The sequence below is a fragment of the Stenella coeruleoalba genome, assembly GCF_951394435.1.
Source record: "Stenella coeruleoalba genome assembly, chromosome: 1".
Lineage (NCBI taxonomy): Eukaryota > Metazoa > Chordata > Mammalia > Artiodactyla > Delphinidae > Stenella > Stenella coeruleoalba.
This window is the reverse complement of record NC_137169.1, coordinates 116,532,343-116,549,534: the sequence shown is the minus strand read 5'-3', so window position 1 is coordinate 116,549,534 and position 17,192 is coordinate 116,532,343. Positions and strand designations below refer to the sequence as shown.

Below are 17,192 nucleotides of genomic sequence, written 5' to 3'. Positions count from 1 at the left end.
GATGGATGGAGATGCACTGGCATGGGATGGGGGAAGGGAGAGAGAGAAGATGGCCAGTGCTGACCACTGAGTACTCGGAGACACTGCTGCTTCTCCCACCCATTTCTAATTCCTGAAGACGGTGGACTGGAGAGAGCAGGAGACAGGCTGGGTACGTGTCAACTCTCAGGTGTCCCAAGCACCAAAACATTGTCCCACCTACACCCCCTGAAGCCACCTCACATCTCAGGCCAGCCCCAGCTCCTGTAGAGAAGGCCTGCTGAGCAGAGTCTGTGCCCTTTTCAGCCCACGAAAGCCACACAGAACCCCAGACTCTGGCAGGTGACCCTGCCACCTTCAGGCTCCCAAAAAACAGCCCACTCCCATCCCACCTCCTCCCCATCCTCCAGCAGGCTCCATAAGCCTCAATTGAGAAAGACATCTTCATGTGCTTGAGGTCCACCCAGGACCTCACTTTTATTCTGCTCACTTCCTGCTGACAGACATTGGTGTGAGGCCTAGTGAGGTTGACACTGCATTGCGTTCACCTAAGGGTTCACATCCTCCCATGGGTGAATAGAAAAGCATGACTCACCAACCACCTTCTCTGTCACTGTCTTACAGTGTCACAGTCAAGAATAGAAATGTTATGTTTCCCCTTTCTCCCTTCCTGAAACCTTAAACCTTCAGAAGTTAGAAAACACTTCTTTCCTACCCATCCCAATGCTCTCACCCTATAGCATCTCCACTCACTTGTGCCTTCCTTCCTTTCATCTGTCCCCAACCATGCCCCAGTTCTAATAGTCCTTACCTGTGTTAGAGAAGTCACTGCATCAGCCCCTTAGAAGCTTCTCAGAACTGTCCTCCCAACTCTACTGCTTGTGCTTTCCAAGCCATGTGATCATACCCTGAGCAATGGGGAACCTGAATTCTCCTGTAAATACTTAATGAATTTTCCAACCTGATAGTATGTCTCCTTGGGCCATCTTCTGTCCTCACCCGTGGCTGTTTAATACTGGGGCATCTCCTTCCCTTGGAGCTCTGGCAGGAAGGAGATCCATTATCAGACCCTGTCAACTCTCTTAAAGACAGCCCCTTCCCCTCTTCCTTGCTGATGCCCAAAACTTCCATCGGAGAATTCCCTCATAGTTTCTCTTAATGTGCTAGTCCTTGTTGAAATGCAGGTGGCCCTTAGGGAAATGTGATTGGTCCTTTAAATTAAGCTGGTCACTTCAGATCCTGTTTTGAGAGCATGTGTTGATAAAAGAGAGATAGAGTCATATGGGTCTGAACAGTAGGGAGGTAATTGATAAGGTGCTCAGGAGTGGGGGAGGGAGGGAACTAGATACCAGGAACAGAGATTATAACTTGCCTGCTTTGGGAGGGGCCAGGTTAGGCAGTGCCCCCAGCTTCCCCACCTCCTGCCTGATACCTCATCTGGGGCCTGTGTGGGCCTTCCCACATCATTCACAACCTGCCCCCAAGGTCTAACCTCTGCACCAGGTCACCACCTCTATGATATGAATGTAATGCACCCATCAGCTGTCCCTTAGTCTACACAAGCCGACACCATTTTGGCTTCTTATCACTCAGAAGATGGATCTCAGCCTCTTCACCTGATTCCATAAGAAACTTTTTTGTTTTTAAAGTCATTGGAGGTGATTCATGTATTTAGGCAGTTGAGTTGGGTTTTTTTTTTAATATTTATTTGGCTGCGCCGGGTCTTAGTTGCAGCACGCAGGATCTTTTTTTTTTTTTGAGTTACAGTTTGCAGGATCTTTTTAGCTGCAGCCTGTGGGATCTAGTTCCCTGACCAGGGATCAACCCGGGCCCTCAGCATTGGGAGCACAGAGTCTTAACCACTGGACCACCAGGGAAGTCCCTCCATAAGAAACTTGATTGCACTCAAAATTCGTGAGGTGTCCGATCTTCCCTGAAAATCTCTAGCATCACCCATAGGGTTCGTATCATACAGTGCTCAAATTTTGGCTTGAAGAATGTCCCACCCACACTTCTTTATTCTAGGCTTTCTTCTGAATTTTTCCCAAATTGGATCATTTTCTCCATTCAGGACTTTTCCCTGCAGAATTTCTAATTCTTCACGCCTTTACTATGCAGAGAAATTTAACAGTTATCATTTGCTACCTGAGCAATTGTTTGAAGCCTATCACGACATAATTTCTGGACAAGATACGCCGTCATCTGATAAGAATTCTGAGGAACAAGACGTTTTCAGTGATGATAATGGAATATTGCTGCTGTTGCTATTGATGATGATGCCAGCTTACTTTCAGTGAGTGCTGCAGCAGTGAGCATGTCACCTGCACCAGGCCAAGTGCTTCACAGATGTTACTTTATTTAATCCCCACGAGAGCCCTTTAAGGAAGGATTATTATTATCTCCATTTTACATGTGTGGAAACTGTGGTGATAGAACTGGAATTTGAATAGAAATCTGTCTCACTCTAAAATCTGCTCTGTCTCTCATGCTCACGGCAGACTGTCATCACTAGTCTTTTCAAGTCTCCTCTCTTGTTTTATTATTTTTTACCTTCATTCACATTACCATTCTCTCCCCCACATGAGCACCCACTATATAATGTTTACAATCCTTTACACATGCACATACTTTCGCTTGAGAACTATTTTGTATTATTAATTTACATAAATGGTATTGTGTTTTAGATATTATTTTCTCTTTTAGAACAAAAGCCAGGGTTTAGAGGAATTTGCCTCTTTTTTTTTTTTTCCTTCCTCGATGATTGAGCTGAGACATCTCACCTCATCTTCTCTGGCCCTTGAACTGAGATTTACATCATTGACTCCCCTGGTTCTCAGGCCTTTGGATTCAGACTAAATTATCCTCTCCTAGGTCTCCAGTTTGCAGACGGCAGATCATGGGACTTCTCAGCCTCCATAATCTCGTGAGCCAATTCCTCATACTCAACTTTCTCTCTCTCTCTCTCCCCCAGCCCCTGACAACCACCATTCTACTCTTTGCTTCTACAAGTTTGGCTATTTCAGATTCCACACATAAATGAGATCATGCAATATTTGTCTTTCTGTGTCTGCCTTATTTCACTTGGCATAATGTCTTCCAAGTTCATCCATATTGTTGTGAATGGCAGGATTTTCTTTTTTTTAATGGCTGAATAATATTCCATTGTGTGTATAATATATAGATATATAATACATACAATATATAGTGTATATAATATAGTATATATACACATATATCACATTTTCTTTATCCATTCATTTGTTGACATTTAGGTTGTGTTCACATCTTGGCTGTTGTAAATAATGCTGCAATGAACATGGGAATGCAGATGTCTCTTTAAGATACTGACTTCACATCCTTTAGATATATATCCAGAAGTGGGATTACTGTTCATTAGGCAGTTCTATTTTTAATTTTTTTGAGTAATCTCCATACTGTTTTCCATAGTGGCTGCACCAATTTGCATTCCCACCAACAGTGCACAAGTGTTCCGTTTTCTCCACAGCCTTGCCAACACTTGCTATCTTTTGTATTTTTGATAACAGCCATTTTGACAGGTGTGGGGTGATATCCTATTGTGGTTTTAATTTGCATTTCCCTGATGATTAGTGACATAGAGCACCTTTTTATAATATATACCCATTGGCAATCTGTATGTCATTTTTTGAGAAATGTCTATTCAGATTCTTTGCCCATTTTTTAATCCAGTTATTGGTTTTTTTGCTATTAAGTTGTTTGAGTTTCTTATATATTTTGGATGTTAACCCCTTATCAGATACAGGGTTTGCAAATATTTTCTCCCATTTCACTCTGTTGATTATTTCCATTGCTGTGCAGAAGCTGTCGCTTCTTCTCATAGATGTACAAAGGAATAAAGAAACATGTAATATAGCCAACTTAGACTTTTAAAAAGCATCCAATTAAAAGCATTAAAATGATTGACCTGAAGTTGAGGTCAAAATTATTTTATTATACCTAGAGAACTGACTTAGGAATAGAAAAGTAAATGGGTTCTTCTCTTCAGAAATGCATAAATATTGGGATCTCTGAGAGTAGTGTCAGGCTGGGCTTTAAGAATGATCTAGTTCAATAATTCTCACTTTGGTCTGTAGATACCTGGGGGTTCTAATGACCCTTTAAGGGGCCTGCAAAGTCAAAACTATGTTTATAATAATACTAAGAGGTTATTTGCCTTTTTCACTAGGTTGACACTTGCATTGATGGCATAAAGCAACAGGGGATAAAACTGCTAACTCCAAAGCACAATTTAAGGCAGTGGCACCAAACTGTATGTTTCACCGTTATGTTATGCACTCGCAGTAAGAAATCAAAACCAAAACAAAACCTTGATGAAATCATTTTAAAAATTAATTTTATTAAATTTTGAGCTCAAAATATACATATTTTTAATATTCTGTGTGATGAAATAGGAAGTATGCACTTCTGTACTGAAGTACAAAGCCTGTCTTCATTGAAAGCTGTTACACAATTGAGTTCTGAGCTGAACCAGAACAAGCTACTCTTTTTCTCGGAATACCATTTTTAATTGAAAGAATGACTAAAACATTGGTCATTCAGACTTGGGTATTTCTCAGACATTTTCTCAAGAGTGAACAAAGTGAGTCTGTCACTTCAAGGAAAACATCTGACAGTAATTATTGCCAATGACGAAACTCAAGTTTTCAAATGAAAATTAGAATTTTGGGAAAATTTGTATTCATGATCATGATCTTGACAGCTTCCCAGTAAGTAAAGACTTTTCTGAAGATATCGGTGGTGATATTACATTCGATTTTTAAAATATTGTATATAGTGAGATGGTATCAACGTTTGAAAGATCTGTATAACTTTGTGAACAAATATTTTCAACCCACCAATGCATGGGTGAAAGATCTGTTTAAAGTACAAGAAGGACCAATGAATTTTAATGTAACAGAGTAAGAAACACTTGTTGTCTATGGTTTCAGATTCCATAATGCAACTCCTGTTTAAGAAACTACCCCTTGTCGAGTTTTCAGGAAGCATCAAAGAAGAATATCTACAATTATATGAAAAGGCTCTTAAAATGCAACTACAAATCTATGAGGCGGGGTTTTCTTCATAAGCTTCCATTGAACTCTCCTTGGAGAGCAGAGATCATGTTAAATTTGTCTTCTTTTTTTCTTATAGAACCTTGCACAGTACTTTGCACATAAATGTCAAATTAAATGAAGGTGCTTCTGTACTGACAAAAATTAGCTGTCTTGTCTGGCTGGGAAAATGTGTGAAACATCTACAGTCATGTCTTTAAGGTTAACAAAAAAATGTTCACCAAATCCAAAAATAGTAAGGGTGTACTGGGGGCAATCTTTAGTAAGTTAAGGTTACTTGGGGATCAGTAAAGGAAAGAACTACTTCATACTGTAGGTAATAAACTTGGCTTCTTATTACTGCTAAGAAAAGACAATGGCAGAAAACAAAAAGGAATTTGAAGATGATTTAGAGAAATATATATATATATATATATATTTAAGGAGGCCTAAATTCCTACTCTGAGAAGATTTTAAAAATTAATAATTTAGGGCTTCCCTGGTGGGGCAGTGGTTAAGAATCTGCCTGACAATGCAGGGAACACGGGTTCGAGTCCTGGTCCGGGAAGATCTCACATGCCACAGAGCAACTAAGCCCGTGAGCCACAACTACGCTCTGAGCCTGCGCTCTAGAGCCCACATACCACAACTACTGCAGCCCACATGCCTAAAGCCCATGCTACACAACAAGAGAAGCCCGTGCACTGCAATGAAGAGTAGCCTCCTGCTCGCCGCAACTTAAGAAGCCCGCGCGCAGCAACGAAAACCCAATGCAGCCAAAAATAAATAAATAAAATACATTTTTAAAATTAAAAAAATTAATAATTATATCTACCTGTGTGCTCCTCCCCGATGGTTTCTCCCATTAGCCCCTCAGAGGTAACTACTATCCTGACCTTGGTGTTTCCATTTTTGTGCCTTTTTAAAAAGGTTTATCGTATGTATGAGTGAATGGTTAAGCAATATATTCCTTTGTATAAAGGGCATCACACCATATGGTATCTTCTGGGACTTGCTTTTTTCACTGAATGTTAATATTCCTGATATTCTTTTATGTTGCTACATTGTAGCTAGGGTTCATTTATTCTACTGTTGTATAGTATTCTGTTCTGTGAAGCTAGCACAACTTATCCATTTTTCATTGGACAACCGAATTGACTCCAAAGTTTTGATTTTACAAATAGTGCTATTATGAACATTATTGTACTTGTCTTCTGGTGTACATGTACTCGGCATATATATCCAGGCATGGAATTCTGGGTTATAGGGTATGCAAGTGTTCGCCTTTACAAGATAATAGATGTGCTTTGTATCTAATGTTTATTTCAGAGATAACATCCAGTGTAGCTGCATTAGGACCTCTGTGGGTTACAGAATCCTAAACTGCACAGGCCATAAACCCAATCTAGTATAACAATTCCTTTTCCCACCCCCTCTCCAACTTCCCCAGGACAGGTAGAGACAGGTAAAAGCTCTCTCTCTCTGCCTCTCTGTCTCTCTCTCTTCATTCTTTCAGTTATGTTCTTGCCTTCCTCATCCCTGATGATAACAGATTCTCTCCCTGAGGCTTCCAAGCTCCTGACCAAATCTGGGCCCCCTGGGGAGAATCTGGAGATTTTGCTGATGCCAGACATACCACTCATCATTTAAGGTTCGGCTTAATTCCCATCTTCTTCAGGATGCCTTCCCTTATTATGCTGACCCAATTCAATTCAATGAAACAAAATTTACAGAGAGTTTAAATATGCCTCATTAAACTAGACACCAATGAGTCAATGTAGATCAGAGAGCTCAAGGAGCTCTCAAAGTGTTCACCCTCTAGTGAACAGAAATAAGATAGTAGAAAATTAAAATGCAGTGTGACGATAGAGGTCCACACAGACACATGGATGATGAGTACAGAAGTGAGACACTTAGTCAGCTGCACCCACTTCTTCCTTTCTTGATCTCGGTGAGCTTTTATTGTCTGGACATGACTTCCTTATTTAGCATGAGCTTGCAGGATGCATTCATGAACATGGTACCATTAGCTGAAATCAATTCCATGTAGAATGGTTATAACATAGTATCTTTGGAGATCCAACATAGTCCACTGGCAGTTAAGCTTCCACTTTGGTCATCCACCAAATGACGTATCTCTGGTCATCATTTCTTGCAACTCCCATTCATACAGTTGTTAATCGATCCTCTCACGCTGCAGTGATATTTGTGGACTTTTACCAATTTCCAGTTTCTTTCTCATCTTTCCACTTGAAGGTGTTAGGAGCCACCATAAAACTGGCATTTTAGAGGGAGCTAGGAACCACCATAAAACTCAAATTTTAACATCCAGCATGATTCTGTTCCTTTATTTCTTTGTGGCATGTCTGGACCGATCACAGGTACATATTTTGTAAATCACTGTGGGTCCAAACTATACACAGAATAAATGGCACAAAGAAAAAGTACACTGGATAACCTCATACCACATGATTTAGGAGAAACGTGGTAGAACGCTCTTTGGCTGAGGTCATGAAATGGTGTGCTAACTCACTGACCAAAACTTCCTGTAGAATCTGGCAGGCTAGCTCTCATTGGCTGAGAATATACAATAGCAGTCCAAGCATAGAAAATAAAGTATTACTATGGTACCAAAATAGATTTATGTATATTTTTAAAGAAAACTATTTCAGAGACGGATTAAAACAAATAATTGCTGCTCTGGCATTGTTCTACTCGATCACGTGTTTCTGAGTCCACTAGGATCCTATGGGAAATTTTTATATACCCTGCTTTAATTGTTTAATGGGTAGGAGTATTACTGCCCCTCCATCCCAAATTGTAAACTTTCTATAGACAGAGACACTGTCTTATGGGTATACTTAACATAGCATCAACTTGGGCATGTAGCAGAGGCCAACAAAATACCAGCACGTAATTAATATTTGCTGAATAAGGCTAGGAGGAGAGAATAAGTAGAAGAAGCAAAGGTCCACCCCAGAGTCCAACACCTCCATTAGGCTGGGGTTTCCCAACCTCAGCACTATTGACATTTTGGACCAGATAATCCTTTGTTGTGGAAGGCTGTTCTGTGTATTATAGGATGTTTAGCAGCATCCCCAGCTTCTACTCACTAGACACCAGGAGCACACCCTCCCTGCAATGTAACAATCAAAAATTTCTCCAGACATTGCCAAATGTCCCCTAGGGTGGGGAGGGATTGCCCTTGGTTGAGATTGCTGCATTAAATCTATCATCTCATTGCTTCTCTTTCAATCACCAGATTCTGGTCTGGGCAACAGAAGGCAACTCCTGGTCTAGATAGAGCAGGAATATGTTGTCATGTTCAGGGAGAATATACAATTATAGCTAAACTCTAATTACCACTTTGTACACGTTTATTTATACTCACCTATCCCTGTTAACTCTAGCGAAACACTAGGCAGCTTGTAAAACTACTTATGCTTAAGTATGGAACAGAAAGAGGACAACTAGAAAGAGTTGGATTTATTGGGGGTAGTTGAGCAACACGGCAGGTGAATTATTTACTAATATTTGGCAGGATCCTTTGTGGCCTGAAGCTTCAGGTGGCTGGACAAGTCCCTCAGCTCCATGACCAGGTGACCAAGGATGACCCTCATATCCTGTATTTGTTTGAGGAGAACACGCATCTGGTGATGCAGATGGGGATCTGGGAAGTGCAGAGGAGAAGAGGAGCCCAGATCCTTAGAAGAAGGGGTGGGCAGTGGAGGCAGAGGCCCAGGGGGCTCCGTAGAAGTAGTTTCTGGAGCAGCTGATTTCTGAGGAGCTGGATTCAAGGTGGGGGGTGCAGCAGAGCTGGAGGGACCTGGATTATGGGATAGGAGACACAGACAAGAGTGAAGTCTGACTCTGGCCCTACCCTCATATTCCTGGTCAGTCTTTCTTATTCTCTGAAAATAGCTGTGGGGCCCAATGGCAACAAAATCTTGAGGACTCTGGTCCAAATTTGAATGTGAAGCATACTTACTTCTGCTTGAAAATCTTGCACAATGAAGCCTCATCATTAGAGGACTATGGATATTAGCCAGTTCTTCCCCTTTCAGTCTAATTCCTTACAACATGCATGTGGTAACTGGTCCTAGGTCAACCTCTTATTGTATATGCCATTAGTGTAATTCCTTACCCTTGTGCCAGCCTTCAGTGTTTTGAGGACACCTCTGCTGGCCCCTCGAGTCACCTCCTCTTCAGAATGAGCATCTCCCATTCCTCCCATTATTTTCCTTCTGACATGACCCAAGCGCCCTCACTACCCTGGACACCTCCTCTGGGTATATTTCAGGTCAAATGCAGCCTTCTTAATGGGGACTCCCAGAATTGAATAAGAACTCCAGACTACTTCGTCCTCACAGTAGATACTATATTCCTACAAATGCCCAGAGGTCATGTAGGGAGTGTAAAGTCTATGGGGAAGCAGCTGTGGAGTTGGCTCAGGTCTTCGTTTGATGAGGTATACGCCACAGTCTGAGGGAGAAGTTTCCTATTTGTGCTTTCTTTCATCACTAGGGACTCTGGCTTATGGTTCCTGCCTCCCATGTGTCCTTTCTTAACCTGCTTACACTGAACCTTAGCTCAAAAACCCAATTGTCCTATTCCCCCCCTACCCCTGCCTTTTCACACACACCAGACATATACACACTAACTCACCCTGCACCCTGATCTCCAGCTTGGGGCTCTGTTTCCAAACTTGGTTGTCCTCAGTGGCTGCTTCACACCAGTAGGACCCAGAGTGTGCCTCTGAAGCAGTAGGGATCTGGAATTCTGAGGAAGGGCCCCTGCTACGCACTGTCCTGCTGTCCTTGTAGAAGGAGAAGAGGAGGTGGGCAGCTGACCTCTGCAGGGGCAGCTTTGTCTGACAGCTCAGGGTTACCGGGCTTCCCTCTTGGGGCTCAGCTGAAGGTGTGGCTCTGAGAACCGGGGCTCGAAACAGTTCTGGGGGAGAGATAGGTGAGGAAGAAGAGCTCAGCCATCCTACATTCAGGTGGACCCATGACAGGCAAAGACCCCCAGTCACACTTTCCTTCCCCTATTTCTATCAGGAAGGAGTTCTCTTAGAGAAGTTCCCATTTGAAACTTTCAAGTCCTATCTCTCTTCAATAGACAGGACTAGAAAAGATCTAGAGATGGGCACATCTGACCGTAATCCAGACGCCTAGTCAGTGAACATTGGGAAGCATAGAACTGTAGGACAAAGCAGCAGGAAACATGCTGAACTTGGAGTTGGGCTAAATGACTTGAAAAGGCAATGCTAAGATGCTGCCCCTTTTGAAGCCCAACTTGGACATTTGTCAGCAACCTACTCCTTAACCCTTCAGTGACCTTACCATCTCCAGTGAAAGACATTTCTGGTCCCTCTGTCTCTCCCCACCTGCCTCTGCCACAATGACACGGCCTCTAGCTCTTACCTTGAACTGTGATAGCCACAGGAGATGCCGTTTCTGGGCTCCCAGGACCAGGGCTCCTGAAGATAGCACTGCAGTGGTAGTGCCCGCTGTCTGCCTTTCGCGCCACGGCGATGGAGAATTCCTTGTTAGGTCCAGGGGGACCCAGGGCTGAGCCATCTTGGTAAAAGGTGACCTGGGTCAGTGGCCAGTCTTGCCAGGCCTGGCAGCGCAGAACCAGAGGGTCTCCCTCAAATATAGGCCAGGCTGGACTTTGGAGGATCAGCCAGTCTGCGGTCCAAAGCAAGAGCTGAGTGTGACCCACTGCCTTCCTTGGGAGCTCCCTCAGTGCTGCCCACAACAGACCACTCTAATCTTTCTCTGAGGGGCCAGGTAACTTTCACCACTGGTTGGGAGTATGGAACAATTTCTCTAGGGCCTAGCACAGAGGGCACCCTGGCTTCTTGGGCTGAAGATGGGGCAGATGATATCTCATCCCCTGGCCAGTTTCAGGGGGCACCTTCCTGAGTGGGCTGTGGGGCTGAAAGGAGAACTTTGGCAAATGGGAGAAAGACCTGGCCTGCACTGATCAGTCCTTCCTGGGACCTCACCGTAGGACACAATCAGATGGAAGGGTTCACTGAAAGTGTAGCCCTTGACCTGGAAGTCGACTTCCCTTGGGTCCGTCAAGTCATCCTCAGTGTGGCAGCTGCCCTCCTGGGTGCTGACAGGTCCTTCGCACTGGAGCGCCTCAAAACCGGCAGCTGGGGAGGGCATGGTCCGAGAAGAACCAGAAAATGATGCTGTGATTGGAGAAAGAGGACAGGAAATTGCTTTCCACAAGAGTTCCTCCCTCTCCTCAGGGAATTATATTTTTTAGAGTGGAATAGGAAGACATCAAAACATTTTTTCCAAGAGACCCATATGGATCTCTCGGAGGGATACAGCTGACTTGATTCGCTGGCTTCCAGGTGCTGTCAGTGAACGCACTGTGGTTTGAAGAAGGGGTGCGGGGGAGAGAATGGTGAACTCACCAGCATGACATCCAGCTGCAGTGCAGGAAGCCAGAGGCCAAAGACAACGAGGACCCCAGAGCCGGCAGACACAGGACAGGAGGGAAAGGGAGATGATCAGATTCTAACATTTGTTGGGTGTTTACCACATACCAGACACTGCCAGCCATGTTCACACCTTATCACACAAATCTTGCAAGATTTCTAGGTATGTGATTTCACTCCCATTTTATAAATCTTAAATGAAACAGGTTTAGAAAAGTCAATTCGTTTACCCCCAATTTAAAAAGAGAGTAGGGAGTGGAGCAAGAAACTCAGGTATGTCTGAGTCCAAAATCAGTGTTCTTTTTACTTCATTGTTCAGACATGATCTACTTTAGTCTTCAGACCTTCCTTGGGGACTTTCTTCCAAATTTTTATTTCCCCAAATTCACTTGGTTCTTCATCCTTGAACATGTTATCTACAAACTAGCTTTTAGTATCTTCTTCCTTGCTCCCCCTTTCAGGTCTTCCTTTTTCAGCCATCTCTAACTTAATGTCCTCTGTCCTTTGAACTTTCCCTGGCAACGGTAGAGTCCATCCCGTGTCTTTCTCTCTACACCTGAACCTCTACTCTCAGTCTGTACTGGTAACTATGGAACAATTCTTTCTTTGCTTGGGGTTGAATAGAGTTACAGATTTCTCACCACATGTCTCCTCAACCTATCTCTTAGTTCCATGGTTGACCAAGGCAAGGTAAATTTCTCCCATCTCCACGACTGCTTCTTGTCCCTTATAATGCCTCTCTTCCTCTTCTGGCTCCATGGTCATTAACATGTACTCAGTTATTCACTCTGTCCTTTCCTATCCTACTTGCTTTTGTTCCCTTCCACTTCCAAAGGCCCAGGACTCTTCTTTGACCTTGTAACCTCCCTTAGCAAGGCCCCTCTCTACTTCCTAATTCTCATTAAATAGTACCAAGTACTTTCTTTAGATCCTCTCTCAGCTCCCTTCACCACTCTGCTACCCATTTTCAGTTCCTCCATTGTCACTCAACTAGACTCAGCCTCCTGTCTTTTTCTAAAATAAAATACTGTTGGGCTATCGGGCACTTTCACTCAATAAACTATGTAGTAGTTGTTATTATTCTCGTTTTATGGATAGGAAAACCAAATTCAGAAATATGAAAAGTGACTTTTTCAAAGTGGCGTAGAGCTGGTAACTAAAAGAAGAGGGGCTTGAAAACAGAGCATCTGATTCCATGTCTAGAGTTCTCACAACAATACCACTGCTGTATCTTAATACAGTCACCCAGTCCTGTCTCTATGAGTTCAATAAAACAACTCTTGTGCAGGGATAAAGCAGGTGCTGAGAATTCAAAGATAAATAAGAGAAAGTTAAAAAACAAACAAAAAGGCATTGTCCCTGCCTACAAATAACTCTCAGTTCAGTGGATGCACAGGCATGGGAAGAGATTGTTTCAGCACAAGGAAGAAAGTAATATGAAAGAATTATCACAGGTAGCCATCAAAGCAGAGAGGAGGGTTCAAGGAAGATTTCCCGGTAAAGATGCCACCTAAGCTGAGTCTTTAGGGATGCCAAGAGTCTGTAAGTGAGAGAGGAATAGGGAGCAATGGGGAGAGCTCATTTCAGGCAGAGGTAGCAGTATGAGCAAAACTTTGGAGATAGGTAAGGGTCTGGTGTGTGAATATAAGCAAGTTGGGATTTATTAGAGAATAAATTGCAAGGCTCAAAGGGTGAGAGAAGAAGCTGAAAAGTTTTAAAAGATGCCAAGTTACGGTGGACCCTTAATGCCATGATAAGTATCTTAGGCTAGCAGACTTGGATTTTAGAAATCACTCTGGCTGCAGAGTGCAGAATGTATTTCAAGGACATAAGGCTGAGATATGAAGATTAGTTAGGAAGCTGTTGGTCTAGCCCAAGACAGAAATGATGAGGGCTTGTCCTAGGATACCGTTAGTTATGTTTCAGGGAAGAGACGGGCTCTAAGACCAACTTAGAAGGTAGACATTGCCAAACTTGATAATTGATCATGTGTAGAGGATGAAGGAGAAGGAGGAATCTAGGTTGTCTCCCAAGTTTTTGACCAGGATATCAGGGTGGATACCATTAACTGAGATCAGAAATAGTGAAAGATGAAATTAGGAGAATTCCCTTGTGGCCTAGTGGTTAGGATTCTGGGCTTTCACTGCCATGGCCTGGAGTTCAATCCCTGGTCAGGGAACTGAGATCCCACAAGCCCGCAAGCAGTGTGGCACAGCCAAAAAGAAGATGAAATTAGGAGAGGGAGGGACCAAGAGGACAGAGCTCTGGTCATATTGTGCTGAGATACCTTGAAACATACAGGTAGCTATGTCTTGTGCAAAGCTTGATGTTTGAATGTGAAACTCAAAAGCATGATTAGGGTTGGAGATATGACTTAGACCTCTTAATTATAGAGTTGTAGTGGTAAAAATTATACAGACAAATAGCTTACTAAGGAGACTGTAAATTAAAAAGTAGGGAGGCAAGGATACAACTGTAGAAAACACCAGTCTTTAAGAGAAAGAGGGACTTCCCTGGTGGCGCAGCAGTTAAGAATCCGCCTGCCAATTCAGGCGACATGTGTTCAAGCCCTGGTCCGGGAAGATCCCACATGCCGCGGAGCAACGAAGCCTGTGCGCCACAACTACTGAGCCTGCATGCCACAACTACTGAAGCCCATGCACCTAGAGCCCACACTTCACAACAAGAGAAACCACCGCAATGAGAAACCCGTGTGCCAGAATGAGGAGTAGCCCTCGCTCGCCACAACTAGAGAAAGCCCATGCACAACAACGAAGACCCAATGCAGCCAAAAAAAAAAAAAATTTAATTAATTAATTAATTAAAATAAATAAATAAAATAAAAATTTTTTTTAAAAAAAGAGAAAGAGAAGCCACCAAAGGGACCAAGCGAGATACATGGAGTACAGGGAGAAGCCAGGGGAGTAGAGATTGCCGAGGAAGAATAACTGATCAACAGTGCCCAATACAGAGAAGCCCAGCAGGATAAGATTTAAAAAATGTGCAGTGTTGGGCTTCCCTGGTGGCGCAGTGGTTGAGAGTCTGCCTGCCAATGCAGGGGACACAGGTTCGTGCCCCGGCCCGGGAAGATCCCACATGCCGTGGAGCAGCTGGGCCCGTGAGCCATGGCCGCTGAGCCTGAGCGTCCAGAGCCTGTGTTCTGCAACGGAGAGGCCACAACAGTGAAAGGCCCGCATACCGCAAAAAAAAAAAAAAAAAAAAAAAAAGTGCAGTGTCAGTATAAAGGTCATAGCACCCTGACCAAAACTTCCAGTGGAAGTTTCCAGTGGAAGCCAGACTGCAAGCATTGAGGAGTGAGTGAAAAGTGGGGAAGTGGAGAAAGCAAGTTCAGACTACTCTTTCAAGAAATTTATCTGAGAAAAGGAAGAAAAGAACTGAGATGGTAGCTAAAGAAGACATCATAGTCAAGGGGACTTTTAGGATGGAAAAACTTTGAAGATTTTTATATTCAGAAAGAGCCATTCAGTCCTGCACACCAAACTTGCTTATTCTATCCTTCTTATCCCACCTGAACACGGCTTCTTTGGAGGGCTGAAGTTAGTCCCTGCTTCTTTCCTGGGTCTTTTCCCCAAAGTCAGGAATATCTCCATTTCCACACATTCAAAGATTTTACTTACCCAGTAGCATCTGGGCTGCCCAGAGCATAGCAGGAGAAAAGTAGAAGACCCCAGCCATGAGGACACAGCCCAGCTTCATGGTGACTGTGTTTAGGTCCCCTGCAGCTTCTAACACACTGATTTTCTTCAACACGATACCTCTCAAATTAGAAAAGAGGAAGTAAATCTAACTGTCTGACCTCCTTTCATATGGGACCTATTTTAAAATTTTATTTATTTATTTGTTTATTTATTTATTTATTTTTGGCTGTGTCAGGTCTTAGTTGTGGCGCGCGGGCTTCTCTCTAGTTGTAGTGCGCAGTCTCCAGAGTGCGTGGGCTGGGCTCGGTAGTTGCGACGCACGGGCTTAGTTGCCCCGAGGCATGGGGGATCTTAGTTCCCCAACCAGGGAACAGACCCTGCATCCCTGCATTAGAAGGTGGATTCTTAACCACTGGACCACCAGGGAAGTCCCTGGGGCCTATTTTCAACTTTGCAATCAGCTTTCATCCTTCAGATTAACCAGGTGGGTTCCAGCATCAATAGCACCCTTAGGGTTGTGGATGAAATGATAGCCCTCTCAATTGTTCAAAGATTCCCCCATAGAGTTCAGAGACCTTCCAAAGCACACAATTGTCTGATATCCCACCAGCCTTCACAAACTCTGGAAAAGGTCAATACAACAATCATCCGTTTCACTGATGAAATAACTGGGGACAGGAGGCAGGAAATTGCTTGAAGGCTACCCAGAAAGTCACAGGGAGAGCAATGGTGAGAATTCAAGTGTCCTGCCCTGTCCTGCTCCAAGCCTTACATGTTTCTAGTAACCAGACTACAGCAGGACAGAACGGGGAGGAAGATTGGTAATGGCACCAAATTAGATATCAGATTAGTCCCCTGGTATAATCCTACCATCCAAAGCCCACACAAATTTGTACATAAATTTTTCTAGACTCATACCTCAACTCTCTGTTTCTACAGTATGACTAAGGTTATTCAGTCTCAGTGGAAATCTGAGTACAAGGCAGAGAGAGTCCCCTGGGAAAGAGCAGAGGGAAAAAGAAAGTCGATTTCCAGAGGACCTAGCAGTAAGCCCAGGCCTCAGGCGCATGACCAAAGTACAAACCACTGATCCTGAAGAAATTAGAGACAGAAGGCATCCGATAGCTTGAGAAACCTGAGGAGGGTCAGGAATAGGGGCAATATGGAGGCCACAGCATCTCTCTTCAGTTCCAGGGTGCCTTATGAGAATCATTGTCCCTGCCTCCGAACGTTTGCTGTTTGACTGAGGTCTCCTCAACGGCAGGGCCCATGCCTTTTTTCACAGGGACCACACTCCTCTCCCCTTCCCATCATAATACCCACCAGGCCCTCAGATGGTTACTTGGGGATGAAATGAGCCATCATAAATGGGGGAAGGCAATCCTGCCTGAAGGCAGAAGGAGGGCCAGCGTGACCCTTCAACCGTGCAAAAACCACACATCAGAACAGACATATTAGCAACGGAGGCATCAGAGAGTGGATACTTCTCGATCTAAAATAAGAATTTAGAATAAATTTTCCATTATCTGAGAGACAAATGTTTTTTTGCAGGTGGCCCCGGGGAATCTGGTGAGAGTAGGGGTTGAATATGGGTGTGAGGGGAGGCAGTGAGGCAGTAAGCCTTGCAGGTGATGTGATGTGATGTGAAAGAACCAGCAGCCTCAGAAGAGGAAGAGAAGTCTGGGCCAGACCTAATGAAAATGAAGAAAATGAAATGTGTTTAGATGGACCTCCACCCCCTAAAATATAGACTCTCAGAATTAGGTCTTTAAGGGGCTTGCAAACTAACCCCAGAAATCTTTTCCTTCTCATGCCACCCCTTCTCCTTAACTGTCCCTACCATTGAGTCGTACCTGAATAGAGGCTCTCATCTCTACGTACCGTCCTGCATCAACTCTCACAGGATCCTACTCTCAAAATGGAAAGCAAGAAGGTCTCTGAACATACGGAATGAAACTCTCATGTTCTTTACACTGAAATTTCTCCTAAGCTTCTAGAAAATTTTACTCACTTGAAGCTTGATCCATG

General features: G+C 43.6%; 1 protein-coding gene across 1 annotated transcript; it reads right to left on the bottom strand.

The window, feature by feature from the left end:
* Positions 1–8,575: 8,575 nt before the first annotated feature.
* On the bottom strand, positions 8,576–15,222 carry FCRLA (Fc receptor like A; the record flags this gene model as incomplete). The annotated part of the gene is made up of 6 exons (XM_079931667.1): positions 8,576–8,874; positions 9,714–9,998; positions 10,472–10,738; positions 11,059–11,211; positions 11,482–11,496; positions 15,144–15,222. 6 exons carry the CDS (start codon positions 15,220–15,222, stop codon positions 8,576–8,578), a joined length of 1,098 nt encoding a protein of 365 aa, XP_079787793.1.
* Positions 15,223–17,192: the final 1,970 nt, after the last annotated feature.